The sequence below is a fragment of the Terrapene carolina genome, unplaced genomic scaffold, assembly GCF_002925995.2.
Source record: "Terrapene carolina triunguis isolate 2854851 unplaced genomic scaffold, T_m_triunguis-2.0 Scaffold746, whole genome shotgun sequence".
NCBI classification, from domain to species: domain Eukaryota; kingdom Metazoa; phylum Chordata; order Testudines; family Emydidae; genus Terrapene; species Terrapene triunguis.
This window is the reverse complement of record NW_020665097.1, coordinates 1,467,792-1,482,442: the sequence shown is the minus strand read 5'-3', so window position 1 is coordinate 1,482,442 and position 14,651 is coordinate 1,467,792. Positions and strand designations below refer to the sequence as shown.

At 53.4% G+C, this 14,651-nt stretch overlaps 1 protein-coding gene across 1 annotated transcript in view; it reads right to left on the bottom strand.

Moving 5' to 3' along the window:
• ENDOU (endonuclease, poly(U) specific) overlaps positions 1 to 14,389 on the bottom strand; it is a 14,622-nt gene extending 233 nt beyond the window's left edge. Inside the window, exons 1-8 of the mRNA XM_026660295.1 lie at positions 14,332 to 14,389; positions 8,591 to 8,638; positions 7,298 to 7,432; positions 6,821 to 6,865; positions 3,547 to 3,718; positions 2,827 to 3,026; positions 885 to 998; positions 539 to 645 (exon numbers count right to left, since the gene is read on the bottom strand). Of these exons, the coding sequence (XP_026516080.1) occupies positions 539 to 645; positions 885 to 998; positions 2,827 to 3,026; positions 3,547 to 3,718; positions 6,821 to 6,865; positions 7,298 to 7,432; positions 8,591 to 8,638; positions 14,332 to 14,389 (879 nt within the window). The remainder of the gene's footprint in view (positions 1 to 538; positions 646 to 884; positions 999 to 2,826; positions 3,027 to 3,546; positions 3,719 to 6,820; positions 6,866 to 7,297; positions 7,433 to 8,590; positions 8,639 to 14,331) is intronic.
• Between the last annotated feature and the right edge of the window lie 262 nt (positions 14,390 to 14,651).

The following is a 14,651-nucleotide window of genomic DNA, read 5'->3' as shown; positions in this document are numbered from 1 at the left end:
CACCCAGAGATCCAGGGTGGCTCTCAGAGAAAGGGGTCAGAGCTGTGTACCCAGCCAGAGATCGAAGGACACTTTCATTTGCAGAAATATCAGAGCAAGAGGACGTTAACACAAGGAAATTAACGCTTCCCCTGGGCCGTCCTTCCACGCTGGAGCTCGTCTATCCCATGCCCAGCCCTTCCCATCCTGCCCTCCGGGGTCTTGGCAGGAAAAACACACGGAAGGAAGTGTCCCCGATGTGACACTCAGACTGGGGTCAAATGGGCCATTGCTGATACTGGCTGGGATCCTCAACGGAACTGAAGAGAGCAAGCACTCAACTGCCCTTGGATTCCAATGGGATTGCATCGGCTGGGTCCCTGAGACTGCTCTGAAAACCCTCCGTGTCGCACATATGGGGCCAAACCCCCAGCTAGCGCAAATTGGCAAAATGTCATTGACTCCAGAGGAGTGATGCTGATTGACACCAGCCAGGGATCTGGCCCACTGACTCCAGTGGGGCTGTGCTGGGTTTCACTTGCCCATCACCAGTACTTACAGGCCCGTCGTAGTTATGGCTGTGGTAGTCAACCAGCCCCTGCTTCTCCAGAAGGTAGAAACGAATCCAGTTGTGGAATCCGGACACTTTTCCTTTTTTGACTTCCCCTAAATAACAAAGGAGACAGTCACTGGTTAGCTGCACCCTGAGGAAGAGGCCTAGTGACCCCTCAGCCCTGCCGACACTGGGCCGGCAGAGAGTGGCTGGGCACACACATTGAACCCAAGGGGGAAGAGGGTTTCCTCTGCCTTCGTCTGGGAGCAAGTCTGCTCAGTACATGCTTGGCGCTGCCCATCACTCCAGCCAACTTCTGCCCGGGCTGTGTGTACCCAGCACCGTACTGTACCTGAAAAGACGTGCTCAAAGCCGCTGGAATCCCCCTCATCCTTGCCTCTGGAGTAAAGGCCAAACCACATCTCCTTCAGGTCGCTGACAAACTCCTCCTGGGTGCTGTAGCGCTCTGGAGAGAAAGCAACATGGACAGGGCCCCGAGCAAGTGAGAGGAGGGAAACCAAATTTCAGAGAGAGGAATCTTCTGGCCATGTATAACGCTGACAGACCCGGTTGTGTCGGTGGCTCTGGAGCTAAATGCATGAGCCTCTACTGATGGACTAAAAGCCACATGGCTCTTAGCCAAGGCTGTAGCAGACATATCAATCTCTAGCTGGGCTAGGTGCCACTAGAGGGGGACAGAGCGCCACACCCAGCAGGCCTGGGTTACACATGCTCTGGGCAGATCCCCTCCAGACTCCTGACCAGGCTTTGGAAGAACCAGAGATGAGGCTGCCTCTGCTCCAGAGCCGGCATCCCAGGTGTTACAGTGAGCTCTGGCCTGCCAGGCAGGACTTTGGGTGCTCAGCCAGTGCTTAGGCCAGTGGTCCCCAACATCTATGTGCGCCCGCCTAGTGCCCAGCAGGGGAGAGAAGCCGGGGCCCCGCGCCTGCCAGGGACAGAGAACTCAGGCTGCGGGCGCGGTGTTCTCAGTTCCTGGCAGACGCGGGGCCCGCCTAATGCCCAGCAGGGGAAAAAGCTAGGGCCCCGTGCCTGCTGGGGACAGAGAACTCCGAGGCTGCAAGTTGCGGGCGTCAGTGTTCTCTGTCCCCGACAGGCGCGGGGCCCGTCTAGTGCCCAGCAGGGGAGAGAAGCCGGGGCCCCGCGCCTGCTGGGGACAGAGTACTCCGGGGCTGTGGGTGCCGGTGTTCTCTGTCCTCGCAGCTTCTCTCCGGCTTCTCTCTTCTCTCTGGATTCATATATTATGTAATATTAAATATGATGTTTTTTGTATTATTTAATGTACAAATGCAAAATAAGCCTTGAAAAATTGTTGGCGCCCACCACACTCTTCTGAAAACATGAATGTGCTTCTGGCCACAAAAAGGTTGGGGACCACTGGCTTAGACAGTGCTGGGCAGCTGCTCATGCACCGTGCCCCTCTTTATATATGTTAATCTTCCCACCTGCAGGGACCCATCCCATTGCACAGCTAGCCTGCACCTTCTTGGTTCATAATTCTCAGTGCTGGAGAGAGCTGCTGCATTGACAGCCCTGGGAGCAGTGTGCCCCCGGCACAGCGGAAGCAGAGAGTGGGGCCCCCAGTGCCACCAGCGGGACTCACCCCTCCAGGAGGGAGGTGGTGCTCAGGTTCTGTGGCCCATTCAGACCCTGGCTTCTCTGCTGAGAGCAGCCACGGGAGCTGGTTGTAATGAAGGAGTGTCCTATAATGGTCCCTGAAACTTTGAGCAGGGGTGTGCACAGGAATTTAAATTTGACCCCTTCTGGGGGGACACAGAAGTTCGCTCTCCCCCCTTCCTCCCCAGCCCTGGCAGGAGCTCGATATTCCCTACCTCCATGGCCCCGGGACCGGAGAAGTTCTGTGCCCATGACGATTATTGGAGGGCCCATGCCCCTGCTTGCCCGCCCCTTGCGCACACCCCTGATTTTGCGGAACAGGTGATACCTGCTGCTGTCAGCCATTGGGAAATGTTTGGATGCAGCAAACACCTGTTCTCAGGGTAACTCACATGCTCAGACAGTCTGAGCAATACACTCGGCAGGAAGGTTGGTGACCAGGCCTATCCCTTGCTCAGCAGGTGCAACCCAGTACTACCCCAGCAGGCCCTTCCCAGTACAACCCCAGCAGACCCTGTCCAGTGCTACCCCAGCAGGCCCTTCCCAGTACAACCCCAGCAGGGCCTGGCTGTCCAGTGCTACCCCAGCAGGCCCTTCCCAGTACAACCCCAGCAGACCCTGCCCAGTGCTACTCCAGGCACAGCACAGGATCCACTTACTTTTCTTGTGCAGGAAATTGTAAAGCTTTTTCATGAGCTCCGTTTTCATGACCTCCTGCAGGAAGTTCTCCTGCTCCTTCAGCTGCTCGGCACTGAAGGCTTCCCCTCTGCCCGTCATCCTTTGGTAATTATCCAGCAGCTTAATGAAGCTGGCATAGGTGGGTTTGGAGAAGAGCTTCTCATTGACATACGTGTAGAGTCTGAAATGGGGAGATCATTGGCGCTGGGGGGGCAGGAACGGCCAGTCCAGCTGCTTTCTAGAACCAGGGCCAGTGACCAGGGACGCCAGGTGCCCAATGTGAGGTTCCTTAAAGGGCCTGGACTGCCAGAGCCAGCGTGCTCGGCACACCCTGAGAATCAGGCCCCTTTAAACTGTCTCAGGTCCAGTGACCGAAATCACTGGGCACTTTTGAAAATTTAGGCCTCAGATCTTTGAAACTGCCTCCCACCCCACTTGCCCTGCCTGCCCCCTCCGCTCCCCCGACTCCCCCCAGCTGGGGCCCCAGCAATCAAGGGGCTCTCCCTGCTCTCTCCCACCCCCCAGGAACTCACATTCTCTAACATCGTAACACGGCCCTTCGTCCCGTCCCCTCCCGTGCAGGCTCCCTGCTTGGAGCCCTGCATGGCACCGGGCCACGTTCCACCCTCATGCTGGAGCTGTGCGGGGGTTGGGAGCAGGTCACCCAGCCCAAGGCAATGGCGAGCGCACACAGCACTCACGGCTCAGGAGAATGATCCTCTTTGTCTCTGGTCTCGGCGGAGGAGGCGAGATGCTGCGGGTTAATGGTGATGTCTGACTTCTGGGCTTTGTTGTGGTCCACCTTGAAAAGCTGCTCGGAGATGCTCAGGAGCTCTTCGTTGGTGATGGAGTCGTGACTGCTGGAGAATCCCTCTGCAGGGGTCAGGGCCATTGCACAAGCAGATGAGTGGATGTGAAGAGCCAAGCCTGGGAGCTTACCCTTGAGGGAGGGCCCAGCACCCCACTTTCAGCAATTCCAGCAACTCAGTTGCCCCACACCAGGGAGCTTGTCCTGATTTAGGCTTCCCCCTAACACAGAGCTGCAGGGAGTGGGGCAGGGCTATTGAAAGCCACAGCAATGCTGGGGAGAGGGAGAACTGAGGCTTCTAAGCAGGGGAGCCCCAAAATTCCAGTTCGACCTCGCTGCTAAGGCAAAAGTCACCCCAGGGCATAGGGAGCACAAGGCTGTGGCACCACTTCAGTCCCACTTCAGCCCACAGGGTGCCCAGGCTTCGTGGTGGTCTCAGCCCCACGCTGGATTATCTGCAGACTGCAAGTGCATTGGGGCAAGGGCATCACCTGCAATGTGCCTTGCACACAACATGATACTGAAGCTCTGGGAGGCAGTGAGAAGAGGTCATAAGGGCAGGGGAAATTCAGGAGCTACAGGGGCTGAGCATTCCCAAAGGGGGCCAGGTTTGCAACTGAGAGGAGTTCCCAGCGGACAAGGCTTCCCAACCCTTGGAACTAGTGAGTCTGCAGGGAAGGGCCCTGGTTGTCTAGGACAGGAGTTCTCCCTACAGACAGGCCCCTCGCCCTGGGCACCAGCAGGAGCAGTGCTGCTAGCTCTAACGATTTCACCAGGAGGCTCCCACTATTTATTTTTTTGCATCAAGCCCTGGCTCCTGGAGTCAGGTGATTATGGGGGAGTGACAGTTTACAGTCCGACTGCCCAATTTTGCCTGGGTCTAAGCTCAGGTGGCCAGCCCAAGCTGCTACCCATGCAGCAACGTCCATACTGCTATTTTTAGAACATTAGCTCAAGCAGTGCTAATGTGTCTGTCTACCTGGGCTGCAAGGCACGCTACCAGCTGCACTGTAGACAGACCCTCTAAGTCTAAAAGGGACCACTCTGATCATCTAGTGTGACCTGTATAACAGGCCAGAGACCTTCCCCGGTTCAATTCCTTTTTGAACTAGAGCAGATCTTGTAGCACAGGGGTTTTCAACCTTTTTTCATTTGTGGACCCCTAAAAGATTTCAAATGGAGGTGCGGACCTCTTTGGAAATCTTAGACATAGTCTGTGGACCCCCAGTGGTCCATGGACCATGGATTGAAAACCACAGTTTTAGGAAAGTATCCAGTCTTGATTTTAAAATGGACAGTGTTGGAGAATCTACCACAACGCTTGGTAATTGTTATAAAGTTTAATTACCCTCACTGTTAAAATTTGCACCTTATTTATCTGAATTTGTCTAGCTTCAACTGCCAACCATTGGGTTGCATTAGATCTTTGTCTGTTAGATTGAAGAGCCCATTATGAAATATTTGCTCCCATGTAGGTACTTGTAGACTGTAATCAAATTACCCCTTACCCTTCTCTTTGTTAAGCTAAATAGATTGAGCTCCTTGAGTCTGTCACTATAAGGCAGGTTTTCCAATCCCTTAATCGTTCGCGGGGCTCTTGTCTGACCCCTCTCCAATTTATCAACCCCCCTGTTGAACTGTGGGCACCAGAATTGGACACATTATTCCAGCAGCGGCCACTCCAGTGCCAAGCAGAGAGGTATAACAACCTCTCTATTCCTACTCGAGATTCCCCTGTTTATGCAGCCCAGGATCGCATTGGCCATTTTGGCCACAGCATCACACTGGGAGCTCATGTTTACCTGATTATCCACCAGGACTCCCAAATTTTCCTCAGAATCACTGCTTCCCAGGCTGTAAGTATGCCTGCATTCTCTGTTCCTGGGTATAGATATAGATATAAATGCTTCCCCCAGCACCACACAGCACCATCTACCTGCACTGTGCACTGAAGGGGGTCGATGCTACAGATGCCATGGGTTGATGTCATGCCCCACATCTGAGCAGGCAGGGAGAGAGCCTGATCTCCTCACTCAGATAACCAGGGAGGGATCCCGGAGAGATCAGCTCCTCTCTGGCGTAGGAACAAAGAAAGCCTGACATGCTGGCAGGATGTGTGCTGGAGAGCAGGACTCTGAAAGGGACTTGGGGTTGATAATGGAAACCAACCGAACATGAGGTCCCAGTGTGGCTGCGTCTGGGAGTGTGAACACGGGGCTTGGCCATAACAACAGGACTATCAAGTCAGAGCAGGGAAGTGCTATTACCCTGTCTACAGCATCGGCGAGCCTGATACTGGATATTGTGCCCACACTTCAGACACAAGGTTGAACAATTGGAAAGGGTTCCGAGAAAGGCCACAGGAATGATTCAAAGTCAGGAAAACCAGACTGAAGGAGCTCTATCTGTTATCTTCTCCAAGAGCAGGTGAAAAGGTGATTTGAGCCGGGTCTGTAAGTACCACGTGGGGAGGAGGTTTCTGGTAGCAGTGGGCTTTTTGAATAGCAAACAAAGGCAGAACGAGATCCAGCTGAACTCTGAAAAATTGAAACAGAAAATGAAATGCAAATTTGTAGCAATGGGAGAATTCCCCATTGGAGCAGCTCACCAAGGGGCATTCTCTGTCACTCGGAGTCCTTCAATCAAGCCCGGGCACCTCCTTCAGAAAGATCTGCTCTGGCCCAATCACAGACTATCACTACAATCACTGACTGCTGGGCCCATGCAAAAATCCTGGTGGATTCTCTGCCTTGTACTATCCGGGAGCTCCGACTGGATGATCACAATGGCCTTAAAGTCCATGACTCTTTGAGGCCATAGAGGCATGTGGGGACCGAGAGGCCTTATGACATTGTCCGACACCTCCTAGCACCTTTCATCTGCAGCTTACTACAAATCCTGCCCCTCAGGTTTACACCTGGATTTACTTCTGTGGCACACAGCCCTACAACTTTTCTACCACAGACTGAACCACATTGCTGTAACTGCAGTAAAAATGCTGAATCATGAGATTCACAGCTTTGGAAACCCATGGCCTTTGTACTGATAGGAAATGCAGAAGAGCAATAACACATGTGCAGAGCCTTGTGTTTGGGGAAACAGGCAGGGGCTCGCTGGAAAATGGCCGCAGGTCACACACTTTGCTAGCGACAACTGCAGCTACTCACCCATGGAGTCTGCAGGCCCTGCCATGGGGTCCTTCTGTCTCCCATCTACATTAAGTGAAAAGAAAAAAGAAAGCAAACGATCACTCAGTAGACAGTCCCAGACGCAGGCACCTGGGTTGTGTGGACTTCCCAGGGACTTACACTGAATGTGTTATCTAGAGAAACCGAGGGTAGCAGTTGGTGCCTGATTGTCATTGTTTTCTACTCATTAGAGGACCTCACACACGTGGGCACACACACACATGTTTGCACACGCAAGGGCACATCCAAGCACACACAGACACAAGCGCACACAGCCAGTGCATTGCTCTGCTGTGTCGTTCTCCGTGTTCCATTTGGGACCAATAAGTGTGAGTATTGGACAGACTAATAAGCATAATCACAACCAATAATAATGGTGGAATGGGAGAGCGACAGCAGTGCCAGGAAGCAACCCAGAGCCCAGCCTAGTCCCGTGTCCCCCCAGAGGCCGCTCACCCTTACTGCAGTGCATATGGTAATCTTCACAGCAGTTGCGATGTTTTTCACACTTGGTATTACAGTGACACTCATCCTGCTTGTTGTACGGCTCGTGGCAGCGCCCCCTGCAGGAGTCGGGATCTGTGTACAAGCCTGGGGGAAAGGAAAAACAAGCTTTCAATTTAAAAGGCAGCAACACCGTCCCTTGGGCTAGTCATGCAGGAATCACGCTGCTGAATCCGACCAATGACGTGGGTCGGGATCAGGGCCGGCTCCAGGGTTTTTGCCGCCCCAAGCAGCACAAAAAAAAAAAAAAAAAAAACAGCCGCGATCGCGATCTGCAGCAGCAATTCGGCGGGAGGTCCTTCGCTCCGAGCGGGAGTGAGGGACTGTCCGCCGAATTGCTGCCGAATAGCTGGATGTGCCGCCCCTCTCCGGAGTGGCCGCCCCAAGCACCTGCTTGGCAAGCTGGTGCCTGGAGCCGGCCCTGGTCGGGATCCGCATTGTGACAGCTGCCCATGCCACCCACTCCAGAGGAAAGTGCAGAACACTCCCTCGTGGGTAAGTGGGGATCACCTGGGAGGATGGAAGTTCCTTCTCAGTGACCAGCAACCTGGAGCCACGTGGTCGTGTGCACAGCCCGATCCCCTGGGAGAGGCTGTTCTGGCCCAGGCCAGGAGAAGGGGCGTCGATCGCACTCAGAATTTTGCTGCTGACCAAGTCAGCTACGTGAGTCAGCATAGGTGAGTAGCAGTGGTCTCAACCCGCGGCGTTTGGGCCCCAGCCTGACATTCTCTAACATTCAGGGGTGTTTGGATCGGACCTGGCGGTTCTGTTTGGGCAGAGGCTGCGAGTCATTCTGCGCAGAGCACGCAGTGGACTCTCCATGAGCTGGAGTCTGCTCATCGAGTGTGGGACTGGCTCAGCCAGGGGTCGCTGGGTGGTTCCATGCCCTGGGCGGTGCTGGAGCTTGAGCTGGATGGTCACGATGGTCCCTTCTGGCCTGGAATTTGATGACTCTGTGAATGAGGCCTAGGCAGCTTGTAAGCCCCATTTAATGCTGCTTTCATAGCTTCTGCAATTCTAAAGCCAGGAGGGACCGTTCTGATCATCCAGTCTGAGCCCCACGCAGGCCTGAGAATCCCCTGGCCCCAGCCGCTGGCTTGTGGCAGAGCCCTGAGGTGACTGCAGGCCTGTGCTGAGGTGAATTTCACCCTGGGAGGGGCCAGCAAGGGAGTTAATAGAAAGTTGTGTTAATTCCCAGCATTGTGAATCCCGGACTGCAGCCCCTAGGCATTGATAGAGACTCACCGGCAGAGCTGGCATGTGCTGTCTCTGTTTCCTCTTTATCCTCAGCAGCTGCAGTAAAGGGAAAGGAAAAGCCATGACTGTCTGTAACTGGCGGTGGAGGGGCTGAGAGACGGGAAGGTATGAGCGGGGCTACCCTGTCTTATTTGGACATGGCCCACTCATGGCTGCACCACCCGACGAGCAGCCCATGAAAATAATTAACCATTGGAATAATATAAGGGTCATGGTGGATTTACCATCACTGAAAATTTGTAAGTCAAGTTTGGATGTTTTTCTAAAATAAGTCCTCTAGGAATTCTTTTGGGGAAAGTCCTGTGGCCTGCGTTACATAGGAGGTCAGACTAGAGGATCACAGCAGTCCCTACTGGCCTTGGAATCTAGGAATCTTGAATCGTGGTGGGACTGGGTTTGCTGCAGAGCTGCCTGGGAACTGGTGTTTCTTCCCTGCCAAAAGTTTCAGTGAAAAAGGAAACGGTTTTGTTTTTGCCAAAAACAATTGTCTAACATCTGGTGCGGGAGTGGGGGTTGCTGACCAATAGAAAGCATTAGAAATGAATGTTTTCCCTCTTTTTGTAACTGAAAACTGAAACATTTTATCTGGGTGAGTGAAATATTTTGGTAAGACCAAAACTTTCCACCCAACTAGTTCACATTTTTCAGTCACCAAAAATATGAAAAAAAAATTAAAACATTTTGTTTTCTGATTCCTGAAATCTGTTTTGGCCTTTGGCTTTTCACCGAAAACCCAAAGAATTTCATCTGATGCGGCCATTGTGGAATATTCCAATGAAAGAGCCAGAAAAGCATTTTGAGGTAAAATTCTCAGCCGCCTCTCGCCTGGGTCTGAAGTGAGAGGGAGCTGAGGCTGCAGGCTGGGAGAGTGCATGAAAGAGCAGGTGGGCGACACAGCCAGCCAATGGCGACTGGTGTCGCTCGCCAGGACAGGCCTGCCAGGTGCAGGCAAGAAGCATGAATGTGATGGAGAAGCAGTGGAGAGATTCCTGGGAGGGGAGTGACCCGGTCGCAGCGATACTTTGATCTGACCAGCCAGGCTCCAGCATGGCCCCAAGATCAGGAATAGCAGTGACTTAAAGGCATCTTTGCCCATGCATGCCCGCACGCAGGCCCCTCCCTCACTGGGCTGCACTGAGTGCTCCTGGACCCCAGCTGAGGTCAGTGTCTTTTAGCTGCACCTGGTGACTGCACCTTTGAAATGTCACCAACAGTAGCGACTAAGAGAGGCTTTTAGTTTCCCTGCCATAAATCAGCTGTAACTAGAAACTCGCTGCTGTGCCAGGGTTTATGAGATGCACTTGAAAACGGAGGCAATTAGCATTTGCCCTGGAGTGATCCCACAATCCTGTACTCACCTGCCCCATGCCAGGACTGTGGGAAATTTCTGCACGCTGTCATACTGTGATATTGCACCTGGGATCCAGCAATCCCCATGGAAGGAGCCAGGCTCCTGCTGGCTTTGCTCCGTGTGGGAATCAGTGGGGGCTGTTAGTGAGCCCATAGCATGGCCATGCCTCACAGTATCAGTGCTTCAGTGTCGTATAGCTCCAGGAGCTGGACCTGTGCCCTGGACCTGTCAGCTTCCCTGTTAATATCTTAGTTGTATGCAAATTCCTCACAGATTGGGTTCCTTTATGCAACTTCTTTTGGACTGATGCAACACTAGATGATAAGCCCCGAAGCATGATTCTCCCTGGAATGGAGCAATGCCCAGGGGCCGAAGCTGAGGGCAGGGACGGAGCTGGGCGTGACCAATAAACTTCTTTAGAAGTAGGCCACGTTATTTTAGACTAGTCACTTTCAAACAAGAATAACTTCTGCCCTTGCAGTAGTCAGGAAACAAATTACAAGGGCAACCAGTAAGCCTCATGCGTCAAGGGCTAATCTAATTGCTAGACAGCATCAGGAGAAAACAAGTTCCTTCTACGTGGCAGCATTGCACAAATGCCCTCTTCATGAGCGTTCAGGAGGGGGTGAGTTTGCCTTCTTCTAAAGTGTCTGCACTGGCAGAGGCAGGACCTGGGGCTAGCTGGACCACTGGGCTGTCCCCATCTGCTGAATGCTACCTTCTAAAGCTGGTTGGGAATTTCCCATCACACCTGTTTTTGATGAAGAATCATGGATTTGACTAAATGAAAATGTTTATGGAACGCGTCTGAACATTCTGATTTCTTGTCAAAAAATCAAAAACCCGAAAAGAGAAAAATATTCCGGTTTTGAGTTTTCAATGAAAAACCCTATTTTCTGAGGCGCTCTAGCAGTGCCTGATGTGTTGGAGCATGAGCAGTGCCCTGAAAATCTACTCTCTAGGCCCCAGGAGTTCTGCTGTCAGTGCCATGGTATCTAACAGGACAGGTGAAGCAACAGAGCCTCAGTACGTTCCTGTCCCAGTCCTCCCACTCCAGGCAGTGCAGTGGTGCAAGTGGAGCCCAAGCTGCCTGCTTCCAGCTGCTCTTGCAGATAGATCCTGGTTTGCAAATCAGGGAAGAAGAACCTGGTTATGATTAAACGTCCCGGTCTTGTGCCACCTAATGCTGTGAACTCCTGACAAATTGTGAGTCAAACCGAGCATCTCCCGTGAGTCCGGTGTGTCCTCAGGAAGTACAGTGAGCTCAGTGTACAATGAAATCATCCAGGCCACTTGCTGCAAACCGCCACCAAGGCACCAAAGAAATTCCTGACTTGGGACATCCCGGATGCTGGCAGGAGAGAAGGGTGTGGGGTTCAAGCATCACGCAGTGCTTAAGGCACTTTATTCTGTGTCCCATTCCAACTGGCTGTGCTTCCCAGCACCACACCCAGCCTCTCTGTCTGGGAAGCTCAGCCCTTAAAGCAGTGGTCCCCAAACTTTACAGGGTTGCACCCTCCCTTACCCCTGTGCACGCTTCCCCCCTCCCCACACAAGCCAGGGCCGGGAGCGGGGCCACAGCTCCCAGGGCAGGTGGGAGGGAAATGCAGATGGGGGTAAGGGGGTTGAGGCTGGGGCTGCAGCTCAGGGTGGGGACGGAGCTGGGAGTGAAGCCATAGCTGGGCCCCGGTGGGGGCTGGCAGCCATAGCCACAGACAGGTGTGGACCCGTCCTGAGGCTGGGGATGCAGCCAGAACAGACAGAGCTGGGGGCGGAGCTGAAAGTGGGGCTGGGTGGTGCTCCCTCCCCATCCCCTGTGGGGGCTGGCCCAGGCCGCACAGCACCCCAAACATTCTTGTGTGCCACCTTAGGGGAGTGTACCCCACAGTTTGGGGACCTCTGCTTTAAAGGCATTGTCCCCAGTACCACAGGATGCCACCAAACAGCTGATAGGCAGCGCCACCAAACCCGTTTAGCGGCTCGAGGAGGGGCTTGGGAGATGGCGGAGACCAGCGAGCAGTGGGCAGGGCCTCAAGGAAGGCGCAGAGTGGGGGCGGAAAGAGGCGGAGCGGGGTTGGGGCCTTGGGGGAAGGAGCGGAGTGGGGGCAGGAAGATATGGAGCAAAGGTGGGGTCTTGGAGGAATGGGCCGAGTGGGGGCGGGGCCTCAGGGCGGAGCGGAGTAGAGCACCCCCGGAGAAAAGTCAAAGTCGGCGCCTATGAGTGGAGATGGCTCACAAGGTGGAAGACAGCAGAAAATCAGGCCTTTGGCTAGTGATTTGGGCTGAGACTTTCAAAGCTGGCTAAAGGATTTAGTTGCACAATTCCTGGGGGTTTCTGGGACTGGAGTGTCCAGATCCCCTGGTGGAGCAACAAGTTCATCCTTGCTGACTAAAGAGTCAAACCTGCTCCTCGGTCGTTCCCAGAGACTGAAGTTTGCCCCAGGCCTCGGGAGCTTGCCCAAAGCCCCTGCACTTCAGCCCCCCGCCAGAGATCCAGGCCAGTAGAGCATGGGGGTGGGGCTAGGCCTCTGCAAAGGGATTGATTTCAACCGGACATAAAAAAGGAATCCTCCTGTTTAGAAAGGTTAGGTCATTCAATCTGGAAACAGTGACTTGACTAACACAGTATCACGTGACTTAGGGTTACCATATTTCAACAATCAAAAAAGAGGACACGGGGTGCCGCCCTAGCCCCGCCCCACCCTGCCCCCTCCCACTTCCCGCCCCCCTCAGAATCCCCCTACCCCCTACCTGTCACCCACCCCTAACTGCCCCCAGGACCCCACCCCCATCTAAGTCTCCCTGTCCCTTGCCTGCCCCAACGTCTCTCTACACCCCCTTCTCCTGACAGCCCCCCCAGAACCCCCGACTAATCTAACCCCCCGTTCCCTGTCCCTTGCCTGCCCCCCCCCCCACCAGGCCGAGGGAGAGCTGCAGGCTCCAAGTGCAGCCAAACAAATAAGGCGCTGCTCTGCGGGGGAGGGGGAGGGACTCTGGCTCTAGAGGCCCCAGTGGCTGCGAGCGGCTTTCAATCAGGCCCAGCCGTCCAATCAGCCGCGCCGCACTCTGCATGAGGGGAAGGGAGAAATCCCGGACATTTCTACCTTATTAGAAATCCCCCCCGGACGGCCATTTAAAGCTGAAAAAGCCGGACATGTCCGGGGAAACCCGGACGGATGGTAACCCTACGTGACTTGACTCACCATTCAAACAGAGCAAACACCCAATCACAGAGAGTTAATACTCACAGCAAATATAAACTGTTGAATTCATTATTCAGAAATGTAATGTATCAGAATAGGGTAATATCCCTTTAAATAGTGTGTGAGTCTTCTAGTGGTACTCACAATGTTCTCTGTTTCCATAGCTGCAAGAACCAGCCAGAGCAGCAGCCTGCCTGTAGCTAGGGTGAGCATGCTGTGTGTGTTTAGTAAACCTGGTTCTTTGGGACCTTACTGTGCCCTGGTGATTTCTTCATGTTGTCTTTGTTGCATAAAGAGCAAAAGACACACACGAACTTTGCATTAGCCACTATCATCTGATTAGCACCAGAGCTAGTCACAAACTGCTCACACAATGTGTCACTTGGTGAATAATAGTGATACTTGTGAAAGAAAGTATCTGAGGAAAAAATAGTCATGGCCTCCACCCAGCACTGGGAGACTCCAGGCTGCCGAGGAGCCCATGGAAAGTGTCTCACAGACTATCCATGAATGAAAAACAAATCAGAGCAAATCGCAGCCTGAGCTTGGACAGAAAGTAAAGGGGACATTTGCAGGGAAGGGGTGTAAATTATTCACAATAAATAATTGAAGGAGCCCAGGCAGTATTTCTGAGACGGGTATAACCCCAGCGGTGGCTGTGCCCAGCGGTGCTGGAACAATTTGTATAGTGGGGGTGCTGAGAGCCATTCAGGCAAACTGTAAACCCTGTGTCTAATGGAAACCACTTCAAGCCAGGAGGTGCGACAGCACCTCCAGCCCCAGCACCTATGGCTGTGCCATCACAACACTCCAAATACTAGAGCAGCCTCCAGTTTCTACCTTCTTATCAAACCTTCTCCTGCTAAGTCCTAGGGGCCTCAACTTCACAAGGAGCTGAGCAATTCCTAGAGGCACTTAGGATGACCAGACATCCTGATATTAGGGGCTTTATATAGGCCCTATTACCACCCATAGGACCCTATTACCCGCCCCTCCACCCCCCTTAGAACCCTATTACCCTCCCTGTCCCAATTTTCCACACTTGTTATCCGGTCACCCTAGAGACGCTAAGCGCCCCAATGGGAAGAGGCCTCAGACCCTTCCATGGTCAAGCCCCCATTGGGAAGATCTGCTGCCTGTCATAGCATTCTGTGAAACAAAGCATCTCTACTTACTGCCAGAGGCCAAGCTGCAGGCAATTCCTGCTGTGATGAGAAGGATCCAGGTCTTCATTGTTCCAGAGACACAGCAGATGAAGCTTCCAAGGTATCAGTGAGACGGAGACTCCCGAATTCCCAAACACCTGTCTGCCCGTCCCTGCTATCTATGGGAGGCTCACAGCAATGCCAGGGGAGAGGGCGCTGGGGAAGTTTGCTTGGATCCCTTGTGGGAGGAGAGTGCGGTGGATACGGTGACAGCTGAATGATGCATGGAGAGGTGTGCACATCAACCTTGCCAAAATTCCACTTTTAACAAATTTTTATTGCTTAAGATA